Here is a 22,415-nt window from a genome sequence, read left to right as displayed (position 1 = left end):
GGCCTTTCTGCTTATCAGAAGACCTATTTGAAACCTGTATCTTTTGTAAGTCCTGGCCTCAAACAAAACAAAACAAAACAAAAACAAAGATCCTGTGTTGCCTATATGTATGCTAGTACTTTCATTGAAGCCAGTGAGATTGTTACTCATGAGTTAAGTGTCAGGACTGAGCCCTGTGTCATGGAGACCATTTGTGAGGAGTGGGAAGGCAGTCTTTACCTTAACCTTATTTTGTTCATTGTGTAAGTTACTAACTAGGGATTGCCAAACCAGTTCAGTCAGTTAAGAACTGTTGTCCTCCCCTGAGCCTTCACCCATTTCAAAATCAAGCTCAGACCAAATACCTTCGGGGGTTCTGAAATATTCAGAAGTGTTACATATTCTTTGTTGTTGTTGTTTTATTGCTGGTCCTAGCCAGAACATAACAAGAGTGACTGCTAGTAATCTCCTGGAGCATGTTTTCATGAGATTTTCCAGTTTGGTTGTGCAGACTCAGCAGGTGTGATTAAGCACAGCTAGTGGAGCTGAGTAAAAAACATTTATTGAATAATATGACAGCTAACATGTCTTTTGGTTAAAGAAATTATATGACAAATGATCAGGTTACATTATTCCCTAGCTCTGCTTTCAGGTGAGCTTGTGGAATAGGGATATTGAGGGTTGCCTATTTATAATTTAAAAAGTCAGAGAATGCAAATGTTAAGATTCTAATAGCAATGACCAGTCAACTGCAGTGCAATATTGGTGTCTTTATGATATTACAGAATCCTGTATGATGCCACGGTTAAAGTTAGAACTTTCCTTCCATTACACTGGATTTTAACACCCCACCCTCAATTTCTTTTCCCCTGAAATGTGCATGTGTTGTCTTTTGCCAAAGGATAATTTCACTGGAAAATGAGGGGACGAATGAAAATAGAGATAAAAATTAATTTGTTTGACTCTCTCTTCTAATTCAGCATCCATGAACATTATACCTTTCCCCTTGACATTCACCTACTGTGTGATGAATTTGAATAGGTTTCTATTTTTTGTTCCTGAATCAGGAGCTGTTGAATTTAACACAAACTGTTGCTTAGGCAATTGTAGATATCTGAATGGTTAAATGAACCTCCCTGTGCAGCTATTGTAAAGAAATAACTTTAAATTAAAAATTATAATTATAATTGGAAGAGAAAATTGGAGTTTACCTTTGTAACAAATAACACATGCTGCTATCATACCAGTAGCCCAACTACATATAAATCCTAGTTTGAAATAAAAAACATCATGGTATTATGCAACACATCAAAGTCCAGTTTCAGAAATTAGGGGGCCCAGCTCTTTTATAGCTGAGGAAAATATGCTCCAAACAGCTTTCAGGCATAAAGGAGCATTGCATGGAAGGATCTATAATCTCCATGAATGGCACCTGTGCTTTTACAGCACTTGCTGTTCCGTAGCAAGTTGCCATTGCTGCCCTCATGTAGGCAGTTGGCTTCTCCCAGAAGATGACTGTGTGTGTGGTATATATATATATATATATATATATATATATATATATATATATATATATATATAGTATATATATATATATATATATATATATATATATAATATATAGTATGGAAAAAGGTGAGTGCTTTCTGTGGTATCTTCAGTGGTTTCCCTCACACTTGGCTCACGCAGAGGTGAGCCATGAGGAGCTTTGTGAGGCAGGGAGAAGAGAGAGTTTTTCTGTTTCCAACTTGAGATAAAATGTTTGCCTATATAATTCATGTTTATTTATACTACCATAGAGCTGCTTGTTTTATGGGCTGATAAGTAAGAGCTATTTAAAACCTGGACTTTTTTATACAGAGATTTTGCTGACTGATGTGCAGCCAGCCAATTTCTTTACTTGCTTGACAGCCAACCATCCACTTCACAGATGGTCTGAAAATGATACATTTGGCTCTTGTAATTATCCTGTCTTTCTTTTTAACCTTTACTCCATTGTTAGCGAAAAAATGCTGGAGAATTAGGCAAAATACTTCCTTTAGCTAATGTTGGAAGTGCATCCTCCTAAGGGAAAAGATTATGCTTTTTCCCAAAAAAAAAACATTTCTTGCAGCCTCCCAGTTGGTCCCTCTCAGCTACCTGTACTCACAGAATTTTGTCTTACTCTTGTTTGTAAACAGATGTACTTTATTTTAGTCGACTAACATTTATTTAAATAGTTAGCAGAAAAGAAGATTCCCCTAGGAGAAACCTGTTAACATTTATCAGACTGTAAGATTGCTGAGGGAATGACAGGACAGCGTGGCTTAACGGCATGCTAGGAACATGCATTTGGTAGTAATAAGTTGGACAATGACAACTGACTAGTTAAAAATGAGGAGCTGGAAAACCCACTGAAATGCAGGGATACATCAGCAGGAGAAAAATGTTAGATGATCCCCTAGGACTTAAAGAATTAACAGGAGCATATGCAAACACATTTGACTGGCAGTACAAATTCAAGGAAAGTGTCAACTGTTTGACATGTTATCATCTTTGTGATTATTCACATAGCATAGTTCACACATAATTTAAAATAGTTGCTGTAGTAAATAAAATGTAGACAAGATATGTATAATAATCACAGATGTGATTGTTTTAATGTTTCCAGTATTTAAACAGTCTTTATGCTTATTCACCAATTATTTCCTATTATTCTCTTATCTAAAACAAAATGTAATAGGAAAATTCTGTTCTTATATACATACAGTGGTTTTCTGGACTGACATACTACAATCCCTACACACAGAGATTATCAACTTCTGCATATACAGGGATAGAGGCTCTAGTTCTGTATATCTGCATCAAGGTCCATTTTGCTGGTCTGAGAAATTAATTTTCCTCAAAAATTTGGAAGTAAAAATCTTTCAAAATGTGAACTTGTTGAAGGGCTCTTTAAGAACATATAGAGAGAATTTAGTTGATCTTCTAATAATTTCCCAAACACATTAGGGATCAGGTTTCAGAATGATAGCCGTGTTAGTTTGTATCAGCAAAAACAAAGAGGAATTTGTTAGTCTTTAAAGTGCCACAAGGACTCCTCATTGTTTTTATTAGGGGTCAGATATCTTTAAAATGATTGTATAGTAAGAAAATAAAGCCTGTGTTACAGTTGAAGAGTGAAGAAGTAAAATAATATGTGATGTCTGAATTAAGACAATTCAAACCAAATCCGTCTTGCATGGATCTGGGGGTAATCTCAGTAACCAGACTCATCTCCATAATACTACAGATAATTTCAGTCTTGTGAAGAAATAAATTGAAGAGTTTTGTGAATGATTTGAAGGTCATGGAATTCTCAGCAAATTAAATCAGATATGTCCAGGGTTGCTGAATCCTTTTTTCCCCCAAATAGGGGAATAATTCCTTCCTATTATTTATTGAACCTGTAAAAGACTTATGTCAGTATACATTTATCTTTAGGACAGTTTCAGGACCTACAATCAAGGTGTACAGCACTTCTGAAATTCAGGACGCTTTTGTTTTAGTGCCTATATATATATGGATTTAAGAAACTAATTTAAGATCAGGTTTGAAAAATTTGGCCTGAGTCTTTATTGAAAAAAGGTATAATGGAATAAATTCCTGATTCAGTATTCTTTTACCACCAGAGAAGAGATATTTTCTTCATCAATAGCTGCAGATTCCAGCAAATTCCCATGGGCTAAAAGCCACGCCGGTTAAATTGTCTGGATCAGGTCCTTAAAATGTTAGCAGCAGTTTAGATATTGGTGGGAAAGGAGAAAAGCCCTGGGTCACATTTTTAATACAAGTAGTTGGTTGCACCTTAATATCATTCAAACTTGGAAACTAGATAATTACATGTAAAAACATAAATTTAAACATTGTATCTCATTTTCTGTAACAAATTTGGGTTTTGAAGTGAATGTACCCAACAATTAGTATGCAATTTAAGCGATCACATTTGAAAATTTGGCCTTAAGTGCTTTTGCCAACTGCTTACACCAGTGGTAAATTTGCCCCAGTACATGCTGTAGATTAAAACTCAGATATTTTTTATTCTGCTATGTGTTCCTCTATGTATATTAAAGAAGTGAGCAGTATTATTTACTTTCTCCAAACCAACATTTTATTACCAATATGTTAAAAATAAAAATACAATTTATATTACTGTTGACCGTTAGTACAAAAATGAGTTTTGGTATCTTCATTGTTTTCTTACTCCCTGAGGTGTGTTATATATTTTTAATAAGCTTCAGAAGCAGTTTACAGCTGTTAGCACATTTTCACGTTTGTTTAGTAACTTTAACAATACACTATTTCCTCAGCACACAGTTCTTTCTGTGATATATGCCTAATGATAAAAAATATGACTCAAATAGAAAAGAAAATCTATTTCAGTCCCTCATATTGTAACAACCCTCTTTATAAGATTTTAAGGGCCACATTTTCAAATCTGGCCTGCTGTATTATAATGCTACTTTGGATCCTAAAGTAATTTTTTCAAGAATGGTGGCTCTTGTGTTTTAACCCAGTAATTTCATGGATAACCATAATTCTTAATATAGTTAAGTATTACAGTTAGGGCTTATATTGTAAACTTTATCTTAAAATAGTCTTTACACATTTTTTCAGCTGTTTGGCAGCGCTTAGCACTTTACAGGAGGGGGAAGGAGCGGGTACACAGCATGCTTGGGAGGAGGCGGAGAAGAGGCAGGGCAGGGGTGGGGACTTTGGGGAAAGGGATGGAATGGGGGCAGGGTGAGGGTGGTGCAGGGATAGGAAGAAGCAGGGAGTGGGTGAGCACCCGGCAGATGGGAAGTTGGCACCATAGGGGTGAGTGGTGGGTGGGGGGTTAAGAGGCAAGCGGCAGGCAGGCGAGTGAGCGGGCAGGGAGGTGAGCGGTGGGTGGGGAACTGAGGAGGGACTCAAAAAGCCAGCAGCAGGCCGGGGAATGAGGAAGGGTGCGATGGGGGGGGGTGAGTGGGGCTGGGGTGGGACTTGGGGCAGAGTGGGGGGTGGAGCGTGGGAGGAGCAGGAATGGACTGTGGCACCCCAATGTGTCCCAATATTTTTGTTTGGTGATCTGGTCATCTTAGGAGCCACTGACACGCACTGTTCAACTTTTACCTCACTCTGTAGGCATCTGAATGGCCATAATTGCAGACGTTTCTGATGGTGGGTATGTGCAAAGCCATCTAAATCTTGATGGTGCTAGTGGTGAGCTGGAGCCGATTCACACCAGTTCACAAGAACCAGTTGTTAAATTTAGAAGCTGGTGTAGATCCGGTTGCTAAAGGGGCAGGCAGGTGGAAAAACTCCAGTCCATGGGCCATATCCGGCCCGCAGGACCGTCCTGTCTGGCCCGCCTGAGCTCTCAGCAGGGGAGCCTCCCCCGCTTCCCCCACACCTTGCACAGCTGCAGCATGCCGAGCTGCCAGCACCAGCGCAGCTCTGCAGCTTCTGCCGCTTTCAGCAGCATGGTAAGGGGGCTGGTGTGGGGCTGGGAGGAGGGGTTGTTAGGGCCGCCCAGAGGGGAAGGCAAGTGGGGCAATTTGCCCCAGGCCCCGGGCCCCACAGGGCCCCCCACGAGAATCTCCATCGCTGCCACCAAGGACCTGGTAAAGAACCAGTTCTTAGGATTTTGGGAGCTCATCACTGGATGGTGCCCAGCATGAATGAGCTGCTCAGAGCCATCATTTATGCCTAAATTTCAGTTGGAGTCTCAGCGGGCCCTGAACCAATAGAGGTGCTCTGAGAACATGTAATTGTCACAAAAGACAACCGTGGCAAGCAGGTTTGGCATTTCAGGGACTGGCTCGCTGGTTAGGGAACCCGCCTGCAATGTGGGTGACCTGTCTTCAAGTCCCTGCTACAAATCAGGCAGACCAGGGGGGTTAGAAATAGAAGTGCCCTAACCACTGGGCTATTGGCTATAGCGGGATAGGAGTCTCTGTTTTTTCGTGAGAAAGGGCTGATCTGGTTTAGATGCCCAACTCCAGGACAGAATCCCAAATGGAGATATGCCCCTCCCTCCAGCCTGTCAGTCAGATTCCTAAGGCCATGATCAATAGGAGTTAGATGGCCAAATTCCTTAGTGGATCTGGGCCTTAGGTCCTGCCTCCTTCTTTTGCATTTCACGCCTAGCTAGCTTCAGTGGCTCCCTACACAGCATACTGGCTTCTGTGAATCTCTTTATTGGGTGCCAAACTCTCCCCATACAATGCATGAGGAGCCTGGGTACCTAACTCAGGGCTGTGAATTCTGGTAGGCAGCAAAGTGCCTAGGTGTTAGGAAGGGGCGGATTTGCATGGGTTCAATTGTAACCACAGAAGTCACTCCACAGCAGCGACTCTTGTCCCACAGGGCTGGGCCTGGCTCCCCAATCCTGGCATTGCAACCAGGAGTGTGGGGTCATAGCATCCCCTCAGGTTTGGCCCAGCTGCCCCTCCATTGGCAGTTAACTAAAATACACCCATTGAATTGGGAGGCTACATCTGTCCCTGGAGCTTCCTTTGTGGCTTTAGCTCTTAGTTTACAGCCAGATTGGTTTCAGAATGACCCAGACTGCTTAGCCTTTGCATTATATTCCTTACAGAGTAAGTGTCTAACTACAGTGATTTAAAACAAGAGTTTTTCAGAATCTTCATTTAAAGTCCATTGCTTTATAATTTTGAAATATTTTGCAAAAAGTAATAGAGCTATATGAATAGACAACATATGAATTAATACTACTGTTCATCAGCTGGTTTGTGTGAATTCGTCTACTTGATTTGCTAGTAGTTTGTATTTGCCATGGAGGCTTTTGGCAAGAGTCAGATGCGTACTTGAAATTATTTCTGACATGAGAGGTTAAACACGAACGTTTCAACAATATGGTTCTCATACCAAAAGGATTCCACATATCCTGAGAACCTATGATAGTAAAATTAAAAGACAGAAAGACTCTTGTTAAATTTGTTAGTCTCTAAGGTGCCGCAAGTACTCCTATTCTTTTTGCAAAAAGACTCTTGATTTTTCCTGTTTTTTGACAGCCATTCATCAGAACAACTCTTGCTGAACCTGTCAGCAATTATGTGCTAAACATATAAACAAAAAGGCTGGAGTGATGGATATTTAAATGTGTCTCATTCTTAAATTGGTCTAGCCCTAAACTCTGGGCTAAGAATTAATAATCCCTACTTCCAAGCCTCACAGAGCTTGAATGAACTGTCAAATTATGATCCAGAATACACGTATTTGACAATTACTGAAGAGGAATGATTCTATTATAGATTAGACACGGTAGTCCATGTTCCTTAAATTAAGTTCTTCATCTTTATATTCTCTTTCTCTCTTAGCTGATATGAATGGTTCTCTTTTCCAGCTCTGAAATACTTCAGCCAGCTAGTTTATAGTATCCTGAAATTATAGTCAAAGAAATGAAAGAGAAGGAGAAATTCTTAGCAACTCAGATTTGTTACAAGTGGCTTGCTTGTGGTTGCTCTCTAACAGTCTCCTATGGAAATGTGCTAAAGCCAATTATTGCTGTAAGTTTATGTAACAGATAAAAATGTAAATCTTTAACTTGTCAAATAAACGTTCTTTTAAATTTGTGCTGAGGCAAACTATTCATAATTATACTTTTAGTGACGAATATAAGTAAAAACTTCTATCTAGATTCACAGATTCCAAAGCCAGAAGGAACAACTGTGATACTCTAGTCTGACCTCATGCATAGCTGAGGCCATAAAACTTTCCCCAAAATAATTCCTGTTTGAAGTAGATCATATCTTTGAGAAAAACATCTAGTCTTGATTTAAAAATTGGCACTGATGGAGCACACACCAAGACCCTAAGTAAATTTTTCCAATGGTTAATTATCTTCACTGTTAAAATGTTATGCTTTATTTTCTGTCTGAATTTGTCTAGCTTCATTGGGCCTAGTAGAGCCCACTGTCACAGTTTCAGGGTAACTGCACCTGTATTCCCCCTCCATGATCCACAAAGGGTACCCACTTTGGGCTGCCAGCTCCCAGCCATCACCTCTTTTGGGTAAACACCCACACCTCACTCCCTCCTGACTAGGTTTTAAGACTGCACATTTCCCTGCCTTACACTGCAATATCCGCAGCAAGCCAGATGTCTAAACATGCCAGTCACATCGCTTTGCATTCTCTCTGAAGGTTATGGCCAGCGTATTGCCTGTGGTTCTAAGTTATCACACTGTTCCTTTAAACAAGCACATCTATTCTTAAGGATCCTGTAATCCAGGAGCAGGATCCATCATTGGCACAACGAACCAACTCCTTGTCCTCACCAGGTGACTCTATTGTGGCAGGCTCCTCCTCCCCTTGATGCCTGAGGACTTTAAGGCATACCAGAATCCCTTGAGGCATATATCTGCTACTTTGGACATCCAGCCAGAATTCCTGCAGGAAAATATACATACGCTGCTGAATATTCTCCAAGTATCTGCTCCAGGGAGAGTAGTTCTCTCAACTAATGAGACCCTCTTGGAGCTGGGAAAGGCCACCTGGAGTACTCTGGTTTCATTGCCTCCCATGGTGAAGCATTTGGAGAAGCAATACTTCATATCCCTGCAGGAGTTTGAGGGCTTCTATTCCCACCTGACCCCAGCCTCTTTTGTGGTCACTGTTGCAAATGACAGGGCATGGCAGGGAAGATATTAGTCCAACCCTAAGGACAAAAAGTCCAAGAAGATGGACTTGATGGAGAGGAAGATTTATACCTCTTCTTCCCTGCAGATGTGCATAGCAAACCAACAGGCATTGCTCTCTAAGTACAATTTTGTTAACTGGGCGGCCATATCTAAGTTTGCCAGCAAGTTGCGAGAAGTCTCCAGGAAGGACTTCAAGACATTTGTTGCAGAAGGCTGTTTGGTTGCAAAGTGTTTGCTGCAGCAGCTCTGCCATTTGCTGCAGCAGATTCCTTGGCCAGAAGTACGGCTTGTGCTGTAACCATGAGGAGGGCTTTATGGCTGCAGAACTCGGGCATTGCACCCAATGTACAGTAGACTATTGAGGACCTACATTTTGATAATTGGCAAAACTGACCAGACTCTGCATTCCTTTAAAAATTCCAAGGCCATTTCATGTTCTTGGGAGTTTGTCTGGTGTTACAGAGACACCACTATAAAGGTCAACAACAGCAACAGTAATACTGCTTGCAGTGCTTTTTTCAGCCAGTCCTCCCGTCCTGTGAGGCAGCGGGATTACCCAAGAAAGGGTTATAGATCTGAGAGGCAGAGATCCTCTGGCTCCAGGTTCAGCCAGCCAGCCCATCCTCCCTCGTCATCTAGCCACCACTAGACTTCTGTGTCCAGAGCAGCGATCCAGTGGTGACCTGTCCATTCCTATTCTCTCTTGTTTGGGATAGGTTGGCTCATTTTTACAGTCTCTGGTACTCGCTTACCATGGACAGCTGAGTCCTAAACACCATCAGATCGGGTTATGCCTTACAGTTCCTCTCCATCCCTCCTTCCAACCCCTCTCTACACCAACCATCTTCAGGGACCCCTCTCACGAGACACTGTGTCTTGAGCAGGTTGAGTCCCTACTAGCTTTGAGAGCTGTAGAGGAAGTTCCTGTGCTGCACTGTTACAGGGATTCTACTCCCAGTTTTTTCTGGTTCCAAAATGCCAGGGAGGGGTGACATTTATTGCCAACCTCTGCCATCTCAACAGATACAGCAGAGATGTACATACATGAGATTCTGGATGATCAGTCTAGCAGCTATTCTCCTTGCCTTAAATCCCAATGAGTGGTTTGCTGCCCTGGACCTTCAGGGTTCTTATTTTCATGTAGCAATTCTCCTGAGCCACAGGAAGTTTCTCTAGTTTGTCATGGCAGATGGGCACTATCAGTATACCATGCTCCCCTTGGGTTTGTATTCATCTCCTAGGTTTTTTACCAAATGTATGATTGTGATAACTGCGTACCTGAGAAAGAAGGGAATTCTTATCTTCCTGTATCTGGCAGATGGTTACTGAGGGGCAAGGCCAAAGAAGTTCTCTCTCACGTTCAGTTCACGCTATGCTTATGCCATTGTCTGGGCCACAGAGTGGGAAGTGAACATCGGTCCCAGTTCAAAGTATTGTGTTCATTGAGGTCCTGATAGATTCTACAAGTTCAACAGCATTTGTGCTGACTGGCCGGTTCCAGGTGATTAGCAACCTTTGTCTGGAACTACAGTCTCAACCCTCAACCACAGCCTGAGTACACCTGAGATTGCTAGGTCATATGGCTACCTGCAGTCAGGTAGTCCAATTTATCAGGCTTAACCTATGTCCTCTTCAGATGTGGCTGGACTCAATCTATCATCCGAATTGCCATCCTTTGGACAGTCTGGTCTGACTTCCCCCACTGATCCTGGACTTCTTTCAGTGGTGTACAGTGCAGGACAACGTGTGTCAGGAAGTTTCCTTTGCTTGGTCTCCACCAACCAGGACTATGGTTACCAGTGCCTCCTTAATGGATTGAGGAGCACACCTGGGGTTGCTTAAAGTTCAAGGCCTCTGCTCAGAACAGGAAGCTTTTCTGCATATCAATATCCTGGAGCTTTTTGCCATTCACAGTGGATCATTTCAGCAGAATGTTCTCCCTGAACCACAAGTGGTCCCTGCAGCCCAAGGTCCTGCAGTCTCTTTCTATACTTTGGGCATTCTAATGGTTGACTTATTAGCCACTAGAAACAACAAGAAATGCCATCTGTTTTGCTCCTGTGAGGGTCTCAGTCTGGGCTCCCTGATCAATGCTTTCCACATAAATAGAGAATTGGCATTTCTGTATGCATTTCTTCCTATCTCAGTCATCCTGCAGGTCATTCTCAAGCTGAAATTGAACCATGCCAAGCTCATTTTCATTGCCCCAGCTTGGCTGAGACAGTGTTGGTTCTCAGACCTCCTCACATTATCGATCTGATCTCCTATATCCCTTCCTCTTCATCCCAGACTCCTGACTCAGCATCAAAGTCAGGTTTTGCATCCAGCACTTACCTCCCTCCATCTCACAGTGCGGATGCTGTATTGTTAGATGAAGAGGAGGAACGATGTTTGGAGCGAGTCTGACAAGTTTTGTTCGGTAGTAAGAAACCCTCCACCAGAGCGACCTATTTGACCAAGTAGAAGTGGTTCTTGATATGGTCATTGGTCTGGGCAGTTCAACGCATGATGGCTTGTTTCCAGGACATATTGTGGCACCTGTTACATCTTTAGTGTTCTGGTCTTACACTAAGTATACTGAGAGTGCACCTGGTGGCAATTTTGGTGTTTCAGCCATCCATACAGAAGAAGTCGGTATTCTCGAATGCCAGGGTTATAAGATTCTTGAAAAGAGTCACTCATTTCTACTCCCAGTAAAAGAACTGGTTCCTTTGTAGGACCTTAACTTTGTCCTAGTTGCTCTTTGAGGGCCTCTGTTTGAACCTTTGGCAACTTCCCCTTTCTCCCTTTTGTGTGAGAAAACTGCCTTCCTAATCACAATGACATCTGCAAAGAAAGAATGTGATTGTAGGCCTTGATGGCAGAGCCTCCTTACACACAGTTTGCCAAAGACAACGTGACCCTAGAGCTGCACCCTAAATTTTTGCCTAAAGTGCTTTGTCAGTTTCACTTGAACCTATTCATATATCTATCGCTGTTTATTCTTAAACTGCATTCAATCCTAGAGGAGCAGCATCTTCACAGGTTGGATGTCAGGGGATGTCTAGCTTTCTACATGGATAGGACTAAATTCTTTTGTTCTTCACCTCGTCTGTTTGTGTCATATGCTGACTGAATGAAAGGTCAAGCAGTTTTTTCCCAGATTGCTTCCAGGTGGATAACTTCCTGCACTGTGACAACATACAAAGTAGCTACTTTGTATAGCTCATTATATAGCCCCCCCAGTACAAGTTCATTCTACGAGAGCCCAGGCAACATGGATTGTGTTTCTAAGTGATGTTCCCATTTTGGACATTTGCATGCATGCCCCTTGGTCCCCTTTGTACATGTGTGGACAAACCACTAAACTATTACTACTGTATCCCACTCAGATGCAGACTTTGGGAAGGCAATGCTACAGTCCTTGTTTAAACAGTCTCCGAGTTCCACCTCCTGTGAGTACTGCTTGTGTGTCACCTGAATGGAATAAATGGCTGCATCTAGTCAAAGAAGAAGAAAACATGGTTGTTTACTGTAACTGTTGTTCTTCAAGATGTAATACAGATGTGGATTTCCAACCCTCCGTCCCCTCTGCACTGGAGTCTCTGCTTCTGATATTTGGTGTGAAGGAACTGATTGGTGTTGGGGCAGTGCTTATACGGTCAGGGAGGGGCTAGGGCTAGGGCCATGAGATGCAAGTGCCACCCCTATGGTTACTGCTAGGCAAAGTTCTCTGGCTATGGTGCAGTGGGTGCTGCAGACCTACATGGAATACACATCTGCATCACATCTCAAAGAAAACAGTTACAGTAAGTAACTGTTTTTTGCTTGTAATGCATGTAAGAAAACTGTCTGAAAGTTAAACTGGATTTTATGTTATATAAAGTGAAGGCAAGTACATGGCCAAAGTGTACCCAGCGATTAAATCATATTGAAAGAATTAATGCAGTGGAGCTGGCAGTGTTTGTGTTCACTGGCAAGTTATCAATGCATCTGAGAAGTTGTGATATGATTTCTGCAGCAGTTACCATTATATTAAGAGACCTTATTTGTAGTAACAGTATATGTTCATGTCAACAGACACTGGGAAAAATTGTTCCGTAGAAGTAAGTCACACTGAAGAGCTGCATACAAGGAGCACTGATAGTTAGAAATACCACCTCTGGAGCCCCTCTGTAAGGTGTTGTATGGTGATATTCCACCCTGGTCTTAGTGAGAATCAGGGGAGTTCATGTGAGCACCAGGAAAAGGTTAGATAAGGAATCAAGTGGATAGTGTAAAGGAATATTTTGCTTGGCATGAAGGAAAAGCAAAAGAATGGAAACATGGACCAAATATGGTTGAAAATTGTGAATAGAATAGGAGGCAAAGCTGTGCTGTATGCTCCACGCACCATTTCCCCAAGTGGGTGATAGCCCTCACCTGGCTGGAATGCCATGGGAAGTGGTGTGTCCAGCTGCAGAGGAACAGAGATAGGAAGCAGCTGTTCCCCTTGAAAATCAGAGCAGAAAATATTGCAGAAATTAATGCTGCCAAGAGCAGTGTAATATAGCTTTGAACCTTCTTACTTCATCAGAAGGGCCAAGTCACAGTATGAGAGAATTGACGGAAACATGGCTACTGAAGCAGTTGGCTGCCAGGGGAGGAAATTATGAAGAGAAGTAGGTGCTCTCTGTGGATTATCTGAGTTCCATCAAGCAGTGGCTGTAGTTACCCATGGATTCTGCAGGGCCCCTGAAAGCAAAGGGAGAATAGATCTGGTAAATGAAGCACATAAACCTCGATTCCCCTCCCGTGGCATTTGTGCGGAGCAGAAAGGGAGATGCAATTTGCACCCCTTGCACCTGCTTACCAGGTGCCAGCCAGCTCCAGGCCTCCAGTCCCAGATGGTATAGGGCTTAAAGGAATCCTGTGCTTCTGACTTCCTAGTTCTGGAAGACTTTCTGCTGCTGCACAGGGAGTAAATACAGTAGTCTCTCTGTGGAAATAAAAGCATGTGCTCATGTGATTAAAAGATGTATCACAATGTGTGCACACAAGGGAGCAGAGTCAGAGTTTCACAGGCCACTTCATCTTTGGCATTTCCTGAATCTCGACTGCTTCATTTTTCACCCTTAAAGTTTTTAAAATCTGTTTCATTTAACACATAAAGCGCTAACGGCTAAAAGATCTCTGTGTTACTTTGCCCCGTAAACATCTTTGTATTTGTCGCTCTGTTGTTTGGCAAATTATATCACATTGTTACTTTTATCACATTTACCAGCTGTAGAAATGTTTGAATATGGCAGCAACCCAAAAACTAATTAATCATCTATTAAGCAGCAAAGTCTGTATTTTTAACATTTATAAGTAGTGTGTAGTTCTTACAGATGAAGATTTGACAGGTTTATTTTCTCTTAAAGTAGTGCTTTCAGTTTGCTTATTAGAACTAATTTTTCATGGTGTTTCGTAACTTCCTCCTTTTCTGATGAGGTTGTGAAGGCTAGGACTATAACAGGGTTTAAAAGAGAACTAGATAAATTCATGGAGGTGAAGTCCATTAATGGCTACTAGCCAGGATGGGTAAGGAATGGTGTCCCTAGCCTCTGTTTGTCAGAGGGTGGAGATGGATGTCAGGAGAGAGATCATTTGATCATTACCTGTTAGATTCACTCCCTCTGGGACATCTGGCATTGGCCACTGTCAGGAGACAGGATACTAGGCTGGATGGACCTTTGGTCTGACCCAGTATGGCCATTCTTACGTTCTTATGTTTACTACTGGTCATGGTGCAGGATATGACTCTGTGGAGTACTGAGTGCCTCCTGTGAGGTGCTGTACACCTGCAACTCCCACTGAAGCCATTGGGAACTGAGAGCCTTCAGCACCCACAGGAGATGTTCAGTACATAGTTGACTTGAGCCCGTAGCCTAAAGCCATGGGGCTAGATCACTTCCTCCCATAGATAAACACACATGAGGTGACCAGAAAGAAAAAATTAATTTTGTATAGCCCAGGTAGTATGTATCTAGATAGTATAATACAGTGATGGATGCTTTAAAAATGCTGATGAATAAATGGATGGCTCTCAGGAAAATAATGGCTATTGTGTTTTTAGAGGTGAGATGGTATATATAAAAATATTTAGAAGATATTCAGTGTATTGAGAGCAGTAACAATTGTTAAGAGAGTTCAGATGTTGAGTCAAATCTATTCATCTATGTCCTTGTAATGTTCAGTCTGCATTTTAGTGTTTATAATAATCATAATGTTTTGATATATATGGATGGTAGCTAATCTACAAAATGCAAAAACACTAAGTAAGCAAAACAGTCCTGTGAGATAGATAAGTATTGTTGATTTGTTTTACAGTTGGGGGAAATGAGATTAAATTACTTGGCCAGTCACCAGGGACAGTGGAAAACGCAGAGTGAGCTCCTGAGTACTCTAGTGCAGTCTACTAGCCAAAAAACCACACACCTTAAACTCTGCTGATGTCAGCTGGGGGCTCAGCAGCAAGGGCAAGCACCTTTCTAATCTGCAGATCCAGGAGAGGAGAGACCTGTCCACCTGTAGGAAAGATGTCTGCCAGTGAAGGCAAAGATAGATGCCTCCCAATTAAAGCTATAGTCACCTCCTTCCAAACAGCAGTGGCTGCTATTGTATGCTTCGTGAAGTTGCTATCAGGCCCAAATTATCAAGAAATTTTGAGAAACTTGTAAAAATGAATTTAGAACCTGCCCTCCTACCATTAGCAGAAGACACCAGTCAGTGGCAAGTGATCTCTCTGAGTCTTGGGGGAGGGAGAGAATTAACACAGTTAAGATTACTTACCTAAATTTTTGTAGAATTTGAATGGGATACTTGTCACCATCTCACCATGTTATTTTAAAAGGTTTAATAAGATTGTCAAAACCTTATCTTGGGGCATTGACCTGGGCCCCATATAATAAAAGATGTTCATCTCCCCATTGATGGGGATGGTTTCAGAAACCCAGGCCCAGAACTATTATTTTACCTCAGTCATGCTTACATCCCAAGCCGCTCACTGATTCCAGTACATAAAAATAACAGGCCCTTATGGGGGGGAATTGAAAGAGAAGGAATGAAACTGGTCACCATATTTGCGCTCTTAAGATTTTCATGCTACCCTACAGAGAAAAACAGAGTATCCTCTGCAGTGGCCACCAGGAGGGGATTTTGGCTAGTAATTTCCATTTTCAACTCAGACACCATACAAAAGTCTCTGTATGGGGTAATTCTAATTTACAGTTTGGCTTCCCTTGGAGAGAATGGATAGAGAGGCATATTATGTGTTTGGTTGATGATGGAGGTATAGTTCCATTCCAGGTGCTACAACATCTGTATTAACTTCTGGTCACAGGAACACAGCAATATGTACAACGGAATCATTTATTGACCTGTCACTTTAGCTCAGATGCCCTGGGATTGCCTGGCTCCCTTGAAGTAGATGGTGTAATAGAGAAGCTCCACAAACTCACCAGATACGTCATCCATTTATGCCTTTTTGACAAAAAATGACTCTGAGTCTTGAAGACATTACTAAAACCTGGGATAAAGAGAGGGATTCCTTTAAAGGCTCCACAGTGGTAAATTATTACACAATACAAAATATGCTTCTATAGGTTTACATTTAATTCAGCAAAAATAAAGAGAGAATAGCATTTTTCTTCTGCATAGTAAAGTTTCAAAGCTGTATTATGTAAGTCAATTTTCAATTTTAAACTTTTGAAAGAACATCTATAACATTTTGTTCAGAGTTACGAACATTTCAGAGTTACTATCCTCCATTCCTGAGGTTGTTCATAACTCTGAGGTTCTACTGTACTGCCATGTGTGGATTGGAGGGAATTTTACTCCCAGTCTGTGCAATAAACTAAATACTTTAAAATTTGATGAAAACGTTGTGAGGGAGGAGAGTGCAGTGGAGTATGCACAAGAGGAGAGATCTTTGAAGGTTTTACCTTTTTTTTTTTTTCTGTTTTTTCCCTATTCTTTTGCATAAAAGTGGAAGTAATCTCTGTAGGTTTCCTCTTGTTTTCCCTTCCAGCTCCCCTGAAATGAGATTACTGTTCCTCTTAGCATTACTTTTGAAATAGTCTGTAGGGGTTTAATATATAATTTTCATTGCGACTTTCAGTGCTGCAATCAAGTGGCTAATTGAACAATTTATAATATGTATGCCTAATTGCTTCTTCAAGAGGTTAACTGTAAAAGGAATAGATATTTAGCAGAGAAATGTTACCTAGGTTACCCTTTATTGGCTAAAGCCACTGAGATTTTGTTTTCTGTGCTGTTTATGGGCAATTAAACCCTTGAAAATGTTTTAATATGAAATTTCCTTTGATGTTGCATCTTAAATGTCAGCCACAGTATAATATGCCCAAGTACAAAGGCCCTTCCTGAAATGCATATTCTCAGTAAGACAAATTTGGGTTTGAAGTCTAATCTTTAGTATAAAATACAGGACCTAGTTGAATTTCTGTGTCTTTTTCAGTGCACCTTTCTAGAAGTATAACAGACGTTTAGATTGGTTTTGGTTTGCTTTTAAAAGAAGCATTCTCCCAACATACATTCAGTACTTCTCGCAGAGTACACAGAAGTTTTAATCTGTCATTTCATTTGTAACAGCATAAGAGGCTTTAGCGGCTGTTTTTATTTTTAAAAAATAATAAATCTATTCAAAGTGCTAGTTATACAGGAGAAGGCATCAAGCACCGGGACTCAGTTGTGAGGGACATCAAAAGCAGTACAGTCAAAGACTGAACCTAACAAGCAACCTACAGTTACAATTAGGATAGATAATGTGAATTTCCTAAATATACCTTCAAATCATTGAATTCTTTCTAATTCAAGTACTTGAAGCATAAAAATGTTATATTCATTAGCATACATAATATATTATAATCAGGGCTACTAGAGAAGTGCAGAAAGAAATCGTAGAGGAAATTGTGGAAGTCATTTTCTAGTATGCTTCTAAAATATATATATAAAAATATATATTCCTAAGCAAATGTAGTAGAGTAGGAAACAGACATGTCTTCACAAAAGCTGCCAGGACATGATACAGTTGACAAACTAACTTGGAAATCAAGGAAATCAAACTTAATGTGCAAACATATCTCCTCTTACTTCCCTTCCCACTTCCTAATCACACCAATTTTTTCAAGAATGCCATGGCTTTCTTTATTGGCTGATATAACCTGAACAGTACTGTCATGTTTTTATGAAGGGACCTTCCTTCTGCAAACTTTTTTCTCCTCTACACTTTTGTCATTTGGTTCCTCAACTTCCATTTTCTAAACCATATTCATCATTCTTCCACAATCTTACTGTCTGATTTTCTCTGTCGCATGCCTCTCTCTCTCTCCGCCCTCTCCTCCCCCCTCCCGTTTCTTGTCTTTTTATGTGATTAAGGCAGACAACTATCTCTCAGCTTATTACTTAAAGCTAAGCACAGTAGGAAACTATTTAGCTACAGTAGGGAGGAATTAGCTCATGTGAATCCTGCAATGTTTCTATAGCCCAAATGATATTTGACGTATTCTGCATCTGCTCCTTTTCTTTCATTACATAGAAATGTCTGGTGTGGTTTCACTTTACCAACACTTTTAACAATGTATTTTAAGGGTTTGTTTTAGCCACTTGTTCATTTGGTGTAATTACGATAACTTTTTCCTACAGGATTTAACAACTCTGAACGAATGTGTGACAAAGAGTTCATAATACGCAGAGCAGCCACTAATCGTGTCCTGAATGTCCTGCGGCACTGGGTCTCCAAACATTCTCAGGTATTTTTCAGTTCCACTTTTACAGCTGAATTTCACCATGTACTCTCTTTCTGTGACTTGCAAAAGGAAAGAGTCACAATCTTTTCTTCAGCCCAGTCATAGAATTCTTATCACTTCAACTCTGGCTATAAAATGTTCCTGAGCAGTGCTGCTGTATAATATAGAAGTGGTCAAATTGAAGTCAAACTGCACGAGAAGATCCTGCCATCAAGATACTATAGAAGTTTAATGTATCAGAATAAATTATTGCGTAAATGAAGACTCCTTCATGCTATTTTGGAAAGCTGTTCTGACAACTTACCAGTTCAGGTACAAAGTTACTCGCCTTGTACAATTTTGCAAGGCTGCTTTACTATAGTAAAGCCTGTTGAAACAGACAAGGGAAAAGCACTAGAAGAAATCTATATAACAGCTATTTTTACTCTAAATAATTTAAACTACCAATTATTTTAGAAACAGGCCTTACCATATCCATTTTTCTGTTTAGTCTGATATCTTGCCTGACAGTGTCTAGTGTTTTACAGCACCTAAAGCTTCAGAGGAAGACCGATAATACTCTAATCCAGTCGTGCAACGTTGTATAACGTGTGTATTGTTTATTGTTTCCTGACCCCTACATCTTAAAGTGTCTTGTCTGTTTTATTTATTTCAGACAATGTCTTAATAATGAACAAAACTGTTTTCATCTTTTAGATAGTCAGTGCTTATATAGTAAAGTTTTGGTTCAAATACACTTACTGAAGATACTGAAATTATTTGCGCATGAACATAGTCATGTGTTTATGTATCGAATAGATACAGAGGTGGACCCCAATCCTGCAATGTACACAGACAGATTCCTGCACAATGCAAACTGTGCTGAATGAAAAAACAACCTGATTAACTAACAGAAATTTCATACATACCACTGTCCCTTTACGTATTCCGTGAGCACATGAAACAAATGTCGGAGGGCTTTACAAGATGTGCAGCAAAATCCCAGCCATCATTCAATTTTAAAAAATAGTTAAACAAGAGGGAGAGAGAGATCTCTATGGAAATGCATGAAGCATTTCTGAAAGCCCCAAGTAAATGGTACACTATAACCAGTGATTATTATGGAGTATTTTGTCTGTATTGATTAAGAACACTTAATCTGCAGTTTATTCATTGCACAACTTACTGCAATAGTCTCCTGTGTCAAAGTCCATTTCTTTTTTTCCCCAGGCCAAAGGTTTAACCGAAAGTGTAAGGTTGATAGAGAACATATCATTTAAAAGCAATGCATAGATGGAAAAGTTGGTGTTGGGGTTAGAAAGAAGGGTGCTGATTGAAGGATTCAGGCAGCCTTGAAGCCTAGGGACTCTGTGGAGCTCCTAGATTCTACAAGGCACTGGGATCAGAGTGAAACAGGCCACCCTAAGCTCAGCAGAGTCCCATGCCACCTTTGCTCTGCGTTCTCTTTCACTGCCCTGAAGAACATTGGGATTTTGAACAAAATACACTGTTATTGATAGTCCTCACTAGTCTCCATCCTTCCTCCCCTCACTAAACTGAACAACCCATACAGTGAAACTCCCTTGTAGTAATCACAAGCAATTTGAAATGAAAATCTTTTTTCTTGACAAACGTATGAGAAGTGAGGAGGTTAAAAGAAGGCTTATAACTGGTTGCAATCCCAGGTCTGGCTGTCTCCATAATCTTTAATTCACACATAACTGGCATCATCAGCTCACATGGGATTTTGCATACCTGAAAATAATACTCTATAATCCCTGCTGCCGACCAAGAGAGTAAATACGATTCTAAACATTCCCTATTAAAATTCTGCTTTGTATACACACTACCAGCTTTTATTTGTTCAACTAAATATTTATTTCAACTGTTTTAAAGAAGAAAGAAGTTTTTCAAAATAGCTAAATACCTAACTTGTTTAGAGCACCACTGCTAACAGTGCCAAGGATGGAGCTGAGTCAATTTAAGCTGTTTGTGCACTCCTTGCCTATGCCCCCAGCAACATCAGGGTGTCACATTTACAGCGTCAGGGACCTGATGAGAGTATGGAACTCCAAGTTGGGACTGTGTTGCTGTTTGGAAAGGTTGGTGGTGATAGAGGGGTGGGAAAGTATGATAACTGAACAGAGGATTAGGTGATGGACAAACCAAGCACCAAAGTGTCATCAAAACTGGGAATTGTGTATACTAATTGAGCACTGCACTTCATGATCTCTTACACCAGCAAGGATCCATTACTGAACCAGGACAGCATCCAGAACACTCCTGACCAGATACAGTGGGCACTCCAAGAAGAGGGGGAGGGATTATGTAGAAAAAGGGGGCTCGTTGTCTGAGCAAGTTGAGGGGGTACTTTAGGTGTTTTAGAAAGAACTAGTCCTAAATAGAAGGGGTAAAACAAACAAACAAAATAAAGATTTATTTTTTTTAAAAAGAAGTCCAGAGACACACTTTTCTGGAGGAGCTGTGGACAAACATTAAAGGTGTACGAAGTGTTGTGGATATTTTGTAATGATTGAAACAAGGTAAAATGATTCAGAACCGTCAAGTTGTGCACATTATTAGTTTATGTAAATGTTAATTTATTATTGTTACCTTCGTCCTCCCTTCCCCATTGCCTCCTATGGCTTATTACATTCACATCTTGCAATTTGTCTTTAGATTGTAAACTCTTCAGGGATAGGGACTATCTCTGCCTATGTGTTTGCACAGCACCTAGCACAAACGGCCTCAGGCAGGATCGGTGCCCATTAGGTGCTACTATAATATAAATAAATGGTAACATTCATAATACTTAACTACAGATGTGTCAAATATCAGCATGGAAAATTTCAGCCAAAACAGTCAATGTTTGGTAAAGTTATAAGCAATGATCTTAGAATGGGAAATTTTGGGCAACTGCACTTATAGGCAGTGCTATCAGCCCCACCTATAATTCTCTACCACTTTGTGTTTTTATTTGTATATATGTTTTAAATTTTATTTGTAAGTAAATATATTTAAATTCTAATCCTTCAACAGCTCCTTCTCCTTATTCTTCCTCTGTCCAACCCTCTTAAAAAAAAAGAGGGAGGGCAGATAAAATAAAATCTTTGTGTGTATCACAAGCATGGTCAGACTGTTAAAATTTTTGGAAACAAACTTGACAGTTTGGCCATGCTAGTGGATGCAGCAAGTACTCCTTGGTTACTTGTTAGACCATTTGAGGTCTAAAAAACTGAGATGGTAGGGAATTTTAAGTCTATTATTATTACTGTGTATCATGATAGTGCTGAGGGGACCCAGTCCCATTGTGCTAGGCAATGAATAACGATATAACAAAAAGAGTTCCCATGTCCCAGAGAACCTTAAACTGGTGCTACTAGCTGTTCAGCTAGTAGCACCAATGGCATCCCTACTGTAGACAAGCAATCTCACCATTATGTTTATTAAAAGCATAACAGTACAAGAGATGAAAGGTGTCAGAACCTACGTTAGCATTCCTACCTGTATAGTGGAAGCAGTGGTTGCATCAGTGAGATCTTTATCCTACAATTGAAGAGCATTGACAGCCTTATGTCTACACAGGGATAAAATACCCAGGGCTGGTCCAGGTCAGCTGACCTGGGCTCATGGGCTTCAGTCTCCAGGGCTGAACAATTGATGTATAGATGTTCAGGCTCGGGATGGAGGCTGAGCTCTAGGATCCTTCAATTTTTAGCTTTGCAGCCCAAGCCCTGCGAGCCCGAGTCAGCTGGCCTGTGCCAGCTGTGGCCATGCCATGAGTCTTTTGTCCCTGAATAGACCTACCCTATAAGCAAAGACTGTCAACGCCCTGAACATTTTCTTTGCTCTTTGACCTAAGCTACATTTGTTTTTTAAAAATAAAATAAACGTCTGTAGTAAGTATTTAGGCAGACTTTCAGCCTTGAGCCAATATTACACCACAAACTTCATCAACTTAGTAATAGGCCTTAATAATAAGGGTTTGTCTTGTTTTGTTTAACAGCTCCCTAACAAAAATATATGTA

The 22,415-nt window shown here is 40.7% G+C and overlaps 1 protein-coding gene across 3 annotated transcripts in view; it reads left to right on the top strand.

Moving 5' to 3' along the window:
• RASGRF2 (Ras protein specific guanine nucleotide releasing factor 2) overlaps positions 1-22,415 on the top strand; it is a 201,709-nt gene that overhangs the window by 133,345 nt on the left and 45,949 nt on the right. For all 3 annotated transcript variants that reach the window (XM_030567354.1, XM_030567353.1, XM_030567355.1), the window contains exon 18: positions 18,305-18,411. In XM_030567354.1, coding sequence (XP_030423214.1) covers positions 18,305-18,411 — 107 coding nt within the window. The remainder of the gene's footprint in view (positions 1-18,304; positions 18,412-22,415) is intronic.

The sequence above is a fragment of the Gopherus evgoodei genome, chromosome 6 (assembly GCF_007399415.2).
Source record: "Gopherus evgoodei ecotype Sinaloan lineage chromosome 6, rGopEvg1_v1.p, whole genome shotgun sequence".
In the NCBI taxonomy this organism is placed as follows: Eukaryota; Metazoa; Chordata; order Testudines; family Testudinidae; genus Gopherus; species Gopherus evgoodei.
The sequence above is the reverse complement of the archived record's forward strand: the minus strand, read 5'-3'. Positions and strand labels throughout refer to the sequence as shown.